Consider the following 7,901-nt stretch of genomic DNA (forward strand, 5'->3'; position numbering starts at 1 on the left):
CTATCTAATTTACAACAGAACAGAGCATGCACAACACTTTATTCAACTGAACTATACATCTGGCATTGCAGCAGCAACAATTGATGCAACTCATGGTAAAACAAATATATTAAATAAATAAATGCAACTCATGCTTCATAGATAAATCTTTTGTTTGCTTTGCTTTTGTATGGGGGAACCCTTATCCCCAATTTGTATTATCCTACTCTCTTCCTAATGAAATTCTTATTTTTTCAAAAATAAATAAATAAATATATCAAGGATAAGGTGAACAGAAAAGAATGTCAAGTTTATGACAAAGCAGTTTAAAATAAACCACTTGATGCATTTTCAAAGAGAAAAAAAATGCCAATATAAACCAGGATGCCTCTCTCATCAGTAACTGTCCTCTTTACATTACTGCATCATGATTGTTTGAACTTTTAACGAAGTTCCCATTTCGGACATGCAAATGGACTGGCCATCCTACTTTGGAGTATATTTCTATATTTCACTCTCCATATAAATGTTTCTTTATTCTCTTCTCTTCAATTTAAAATAGGAAATAATATCAAAGTTCTAAAACAGGAAAGGAGGAGGAGGGTTGGGTTTAAAACCTTAGGTATCGCTGGTAACTCTGAGACTCTGCAGTTTCAAATACATAAAGATATGACCCCGAAAGCACCAGAAAACATGTTTGCCACGTAGCAATTGAATTCCCAATTCCCTGTAAGATGAGGGCTATTTAGGTTTCTGATTTAACCAAAAAAGTTATTACCTCAAATATAATCGCTAACGGAAACATTTTTAAAAGGTTTGCAGAAGTACCTTCGAAACTAGAATTCTACCATCAAAGATTTGGCACTTTAATGGATATACATGTCGATGGGTAACTTGGATGAGGCACTTTAATCTTCAGAAAACCAGAGGCACAAACAAGATAAGAACAAATTATGCTCAACAAAAATGCGATGCAGATCATTACTGTAGTACAGTTTTGATAAGTACACGACAGACAAACCTGATTAACAAGTACTGCCATTCCACACCTATCAATGACAGAATACACATTATCAGCTTCTTTGGCCCGTGGTGAGCTTATTATTTGACTATCATGAGTTAGTTTAACCAAACTGCAACTCCCAAAATCAGAGCCACAGTCCGTAAAAAAGGCAGCAAAATCACGTCCTGATATGTAAAATCGAGAATAAAGATTATGCCTCTGCTCATCAGACTGGCTTTCCTGTAAAAACACCAAATCATACAAGAGAAGGCCAAACAACGTTGTCAATAAAAAGGCCAAACAACAAAAGTGCAACTCAATTCCCCACAGCTCAAGCAGCATACCGCAGTGTGTAGTGTAAAATGACCAAAGTCCAAAAGAAAATGACTATCACATCTGGCTGAACCACGAGATCTGAGAGGAATTCTAACTTTTGGAGCATCAAGATCAACATCGAATGCAAATCTGAAAGATCAACAAGAAACAGGAATCTGTAAATGAGCCTTCTATGCCTTTCTAAGTTAACCAAAAAATTTAATAAGATATTCGAAGTTTGTTCATCTGTTTAAAACCGGTGGAAAATTTCCCCTTGGGGCACAATAACTGCATTAAACTACACATCTCATGAAATGTGGTTCAAGAAGATCCCTACCTTGGAAATTCTTGTTAGAGGCAATAAAGAATTGGATCGGGACACAGGAGAATATGTCTCTAATACTCCGTGCAATTTTCATATTATGTTTGGGAATAACATACGTACAGAAATTATTGTGCATCTTATCTTTTATCCTAGCTTCATGTTATTTTCTTCTTATTTATGGCTACTCTAATCCAGTACCCAATATATTCAAAGTAACAAAAAGATTAAAGACAGAAAATAAAACATAAATAATAAGAAAATAAAGATAAAAACAAAGAGAGATAACCTGCTTTTCTCCTCTAAAACCATCTGAAATTGCTCCTGTGCTCTACGGAGTCGCTTTCTCAATCTTAAAATTCAGTTTTAAAATCATTACAATTAACCAAAAATTCAGTTTTAACATCATTTTTTAACCAAAAAGGTACCAAAAATTTTCAATCAATCCTACTTGAAAGACACAAGATTCTGCAAAACTACTATTTTTCAAACACAACATAATGATCAGAGAAATTAAAGCTGTATACTTATATTTTTCAGCAAGAGCTTGTTACAGCTTCCACCACCGCCTCCGCCATTGTACCTACCACCGCAGCTGTAGCAAGCACCATCACCACCGCCTCCTCCTCCTCTGTATCCACCACCACGCGCAATAACCACGACCACCACTGCCATAGCTCTTGAATGGCTCTCACAAAAAGCTTTCCCTACAAAAATTTAAATTCAAAATAAGCATGATTACAAGAAAGGCATCAAGCTGATATCCATTTACATAGAATCAGCTTCATAATCCACAATGCATTACAATTTCTAAGAGTTGCATCAAAACCGAAGTTCATATTCTGTCTACAAAAGCACCGCAAACAGAAGTCTTTTATGGAAAATAGCACAACTCAAATTTTATTATTTTTCTTACAACAATTATATTAAATCAAACGTAGTAGAAACATACCAGCCAAGAAGAAACACCAGGCCATTCAGGATACAAATGAATACAAAAGTGCTTTTCCATCCAGGATTGGTGTAAATAGAAACTGCAAAATGAATATGAATTTTAATAACAAAAAGATGAAGTACCAAACCATGTTTTTAATTAATGCATGAAAATCAGTTCAATAGTTCATAGCCCCAGAAGTAAAGATAAGATATCCACATGTTTTCTTTTTCTCTAAATTTGCTTCTTCAAAATTCAAAATGTAGACATTGCTTTTACACACATCAACCTTGATACGAAGACTATTAATCACAATCCCAACAGTTCCGATCAATGGCTTTGCAAGCTTAGCAAACATCAAAATACTCATTTCATTTGTGTCCCAATCTAAACCCAGTTTTAGGACTCGCTGTGAAATACCAAGAAAATGCTCATTTCATTTGTGTCTGAATCAAAACCTGCCGAATTGCATACTAGGCAGAGCCCCAATAAGATGATGGCGATGTGGATTTTAGCCATTTCGTGCAACCACCTGAATACTGCAACAAGTTCAAGAGGATTTCAATTAATTCCAAGTACATAAAAAAATATGTCAATCGTGTGCATATGCCTCAGATTCAACACATTGAATCTCAAACAAGAACAAACCCCTCTCAATGTATAAAAGAATGCACAGCTTCTAGGACTAGTAGAGATGGATCACTTAAAAGATGGTGCAAAAGAAAACTAAAATGGAACATAATGTTGATTACTCATTGAAGCTGGCAAAGTGCAGTTGGAAACTTGAGCAATTCATTCACTTAGAACCATCAAGATTTAGGATAAAAATTCATTCATGTGATTTCACAGGAACAACTTTAGCTCAAACCATGTGGAAAAATAATTCATGATATAGGGATATCATGAATTAAAACCTAATCATGTCAAATATTCTTAATAAAATATCTAAAACTACTATTTTTCAGGTTATAATATTGAAATGTGAAGGAAGTAAAACCTGATCAATGATAGTTGACCAACGCATCCCTTGAAGACCCATACTAGGAGGGCATGAACCCAATGAAAACTCCTGCAGCTCGACACTTTCCTACAGAATGATTTCCCTAGTTTAGCACGCACGTATGAAATTTCCAGCACCTATTGCTTCCGTTTATGCCAAACACAGAAAGAAATCATAACAAATTGAGAATCAGAAGGCGAAACCCCCAAAATTAGAAAACCTAAAATTAGAACCCAAAACCCCCAAAAATTCACAGAACCAATTGAAAATTGATACATACCTTCTGTATCTCAATTAGCCATTATAGTTCATCATCACTATCAAAATCATACACACCTTCGAACTACAAAGTGAGAGCGAGTTAGAGAATGAGCAAGAAAGAGAGGATACCGAATAGAGAATGCTTACCTGGTGACAGAGGATACGACGATGGTGTTGAGCAGTGACAGTGAAGAGATGAGCGGCGACGCAACGGCTTGGAGACGGTGCAGCAGCTCAGCGGCGAGCTCCAATCGACGGCAGCGCCGCGACAGAGCACGAAGGCGGCGATACATCCCTCCTTCCTCCCTTCGAGCTCCTCGGCGGGGGCAAGAAGCCCGACGGTGGCAGAACGGCGACTTAAACAAGCCCTAGCAGTGGTGGTGGAGCTTCAGCGGCGACGGAGCACATCCTTTTTCTCTCCTCCATCGCGTTTCCTCTCATCCTCGAGCTCTCTATCTCATTGGCGCTCGACGACGACGGTGACGGTGGCGGAGCCCTAGACGGCGTCGTCCTCTCTTTCCTTCCTTCCCTTCTCCTCTCTGATTTCTTCTCTCTTTTGTGTTTGTGTATGTTGAGTGAGGATGAGAGTGTGTGCTGCACTGCTGCGTGAGTGAGGGGGAGGGCCAACAAATTTTTTTACTAAGTGTTTATTGAGGATTCTCATATCAGGAGACATTTTAAAAGCGCACCCGAAATAGAATAAATAAGCTACTTTTTAAAAGCGTTCCCTTTGATGAAAAAAGTGTATTTATAGATATTTAGATAAGGCTACGTTTTATAAGTGATTTCTAAAATACCTAAGGCTACACTTTTTAAATGATGCCACAATTGTGTATCCTTTTCTCATATAAAAAGGCAACACGAAGAAAAGCGTAGCCTATTCTATGAATAGGCTACGCTTTTCAAATGTAGCTTAAAAAAAGTGTGGCTGAATGGGTATTTTTCTTGTAATATATCTAAAAAGATCGGATTAATAATGTTCTAATTATAATGGTGATCCCACAGTATTTAAAAAAGGTCTTACCAATAATGTTCTAATTGTAAGTTTTTGATATATTTTTTTTATAAATTTCTGTCTCCTAATACAGTTACCTATTATATTCTGTATGTTCATAAACCGCTACACCCTATAGTAATTTATATTTCGATTCTATTGAGCATAAACCATAATAAAGATGTAGCAGTTTATGCTTAGTATGAGCTTAAACCGTGGCAGGTTGTCGCGGCATACATAGAGTTGAATCAGAAGACGAATGTAACTTGTTTCAAAAAATTGTATTTGTGTAAATTTAATCTCCAAATATTTTATTTATATAAATTACCTTAAATATATGTTGAGTAATTTGGTAGTTGTTTTGTTTATTTTTTTGGTTCGATTTCAACAAACGTTATATCAATGATTTTAATTTAAAAAGCAGATACGATATTTTTTAAAGAAGCGAGCTCCATTTGGAATTTATTAATCTTAGTGTCGAAGATAACTTTACAAATAGTGAAAAAATAAAATTGTAATATTATCAATGAATGGACACATAATTTGCCTATCATTCTGTAACACTTTACCACACAAAGCTTTACGTTTAAGCCGTAAACTAGATGTGGTGTGATATTACGACCTCTAAAACAAAATATATACATAATAGTATCTGAAAGAGAGTAATATACGAGGAGCCTTGGAAAGCAGGTAAAACAAAATCGCAGAATAAAAAGCGCAACGCTCAGGAAACGAGATTATTTGCGTGCTAAGAAACCTAAAGATCATAGGTATAAATAGACAAAGAGAGAGAATAGAGAGTCAAGGATACATAATAACTAGCTCCTAACTTAGCCTGCGAAGCCAATGCTGGGCGGAGAATATTTACATACATATATACATGTCCCAAAATACCCAAAATACAGAGATAAAACCTTAACTCTCCTCAAACCTCTAAGAGGGACAAAATAAACAAATTACTTGGAGAAAAAGCTAAGTATATATATATACATAAACAAAAAACAAAAGAACCCAGGAACTACTCCGCTTCAGAAGTTCAGACGCCTAGCAAGGTGCCTCTTGACCTGCATCTGAAAAACAACAACACAGTATGGGGTGAGAACCGGAGGTTCTCAGCATGGTAATGGTGCCACGCACATAATATATTAGGTCCTGGGAATGCCAAGGGAAATCCTAGAATGCCAACACTCAGTTATAAAACTTAAATTCTAAACAGAAGCCATAAAAAGTGTAGGTGTTCTAAGGAATTCTAAACTTACTTACTTAAACCTAACTTTATCACCAAATCGGTCCACCTTTCCTCTGCTCCTCCATCACCAATGATTTAGCAGAGATAGACAACCAAACAATTTTAAGCACAAGTAGAAAACAGGTAGTGCAAGTAGCCAATATAACAATTAGCATAATATATATTCAGTTAGGCAATCCCAAGTAATGAATAGCAGACAAAACAAACAGAATCCACATGATGTATGCCTGTCCTATGGCTAATGAGGCTCATCTGTCGGTTATCAAGCCAACCCGACAAGTCTGAAACCCTTGGACTGTCCCTCGTCGCACATCCTCATGAGTTTATGCATAGTTTTTCTCATTTCATTCATAATCCATACATTCATTCATTCATATATAACTTACTCAATGGGGGATATCCATTCCAATGAATTTCTACCTGCCGGTCACCCTTACAACGTAGGGTCAATAGAGTATCGAGTTTCAAACTGGAACACGTGGTGGCAAGCCACGGTTCTGTTACCCAGGAAAACTCGTATCTCAGATATCATTAAATTCATAAGCCGCATAATATTCATAACTATTCATATTCATTATATAATCATTCATTATAGCCATGGCATCATAACTTTTTTCAGCCTTCACATCATTCTCTGATAATTCATCATTTTTACCCCTTTTCTTCATCTCCAAGTTACCTCAATTTCCTAGCTTCAACAAACTACTAGGATTAGTATTATATTTTATAACTAAAAGGATGAGAATAGAGGTTTAGAAGTTTGAAATTTGATTTAAAAACACAAAATCCAGTTTTGCAGAAAACAGGGGCCATGCGTACGCATCCCTGATTACGCGTACGCTTTTGTGCCAGGCAGAAGTGCATGGTCACGTATGAGAAACTCGCGTACGCATAAACCACAAGTCACGTGCACGCATCGACCATGTGTACGCGTGGGCGTGCAAATTTAACCCATTACGCGTACGCATAGGCTCGTTCGCACACGCATGCGTAAGAGGCAGAAGCTACCATCTGCGAATGAGGGTTACGTGTATGCAAAAATCTCATGTCACGCGTACGCGTGGGCCATGCGTACGCGTAGACGTGCGTTTTACCAAAAATTTTACTAAGTCTGAAACCTGCAAATTCACCATTTTAAACCCCAAACTTCCGACGCGCATAACTTCTTTGTTAAAAATTATTTTTCTTCTGTTCTTCAAACGACATAAACTTCACGGACCCAATTTTCATATAAAACAAGTTTGAAATCATTTGGAGGTCCGGAAGCCAAGTTATGGCTCGCCGAAATTCGGCCAAAAACCAATTTTTTACCAAATTCAAAACCTCAATTTTCTCAAAGAACAACTTCACTCCAACTTACCATACCCCTAATTCATCAATACAGTTAGGGGTGCCAAAAAAAGTCGAACCCGCCAGGTCAAACCGTCAAAAAAGGTGGGTCGGGGCGAGATTTTGAGCCTGCCAAATTTTAAAAACCCGCCTAAACCACACCGCCAAAACCGTGGGCCAAGGCGGGACAAGGTGGGCTGCCATCTTGTTTTTTTTTAAAGGATATTTTTGTAAATTTACATATAATATAAATAGCTTCTTTAATAGAAGATTAGGTTTTCCTTCCCACAAACAACAGCCGGCCCAAACCCTTTCCTGATCCTGAGACCCTGACCCTCGGCTTCAACCTTCAGCAGCTCATCGTCGTCGGTCTCCCCGTCGCCGGTCCCTGCTCATCTCGATTCTCATCAGTCCTCACCAAATCGAAGTCCCGACGGCGCTGTTTGGTCTTGCCTCTACTCTGCCCTCTGCTCATCTCTCTTCCTTTGCCTCTCGGGCCTCGGCGATTCTGTGTC

The 7,901-nt window shown here is 37.6% G+C and overlaps 1 protein-coding gene across 2 annotated transcripts; it reads right to left on the reverse strand.

Moving 5' to 3' along the window:
- Positions 1–801: 801 nt before the first annotated feature.
- LOC112726214 (uncharacterized) lies at positions 802–3,812 on the reverse strand. Of its 2 annotated transcripts, XR_003165233.2 has the most exons (5): positions 3,551–3,812; positions 2,572–3,092; positions 1,327–1,447; positions 1,001–1,222; positions 802–892 (listed from the first exon to the last, which is right to left on the reverse strand). XR_003165233.2 is itself a non-coding variant. In XM_025775518.2 (4 exons), the coding sequence occupies exons 1-4, from the start codon at positions 1,929–1,931 to the stop codon at positions 830–832; spliced, it is 429 nt and encodes a 142-aa protein (XP_025631303.1). In that variant the 5' UTR covers positions 1,932–1,949; the 3' UTR covers positions 802–829. The 2 variants fall into 2 exon arrangements, 1 of the variants encoding a protein (XP_025631303.1); XM_025775518.2 differs by lacking the exons at positions 2,572–3,092; positions 3,551–3,812 and adding an exon at positions 1,909–1,949.
- Between the last annotated feature and the right edge of the window lie 4,089 nt (positions 3,813–7,901).

The sequence above is a fragment of the Arachis hypogaea genome, chromosome 12, assembly GCF_003086295.3.
Source record: "Arachis hypogaea cultivar Tifrunner chromosome 12, arahy.Tifrunner.gnm2.J5K5, whole genome shotgun sequence".
Lineage (NCBI taxonomy): Eukaryota > Viridiplantae > Streptophyta > Magnoliopsida > Fabales > Fabaceae > Arachis > Arachis hypogaea.

Excerpts from the sequence above, each read along its gene's own strand:
- LOC112726214 (XM_025775518.2), bottom strand. The coding sequence starts at position 1,931 with ATGGTTTTAGAGGAGAAAAGCAG. Across the intron at positions 1,223-1,326 it reads ATTTTACACTACACACTGCG|GAAAGCCAGTCTGATGAGCA; the intron begins GTATGCTGCTTG and ends GTGTTTTTACAG. Across the intron at positions 893-1,000 it reads TGGCAGTACTTGTTAATCAG|ATTAAAGTGCCTCATCCAAG; the intron begins GTTTGTCTGTCG and ends GGTTTTCTGAAG.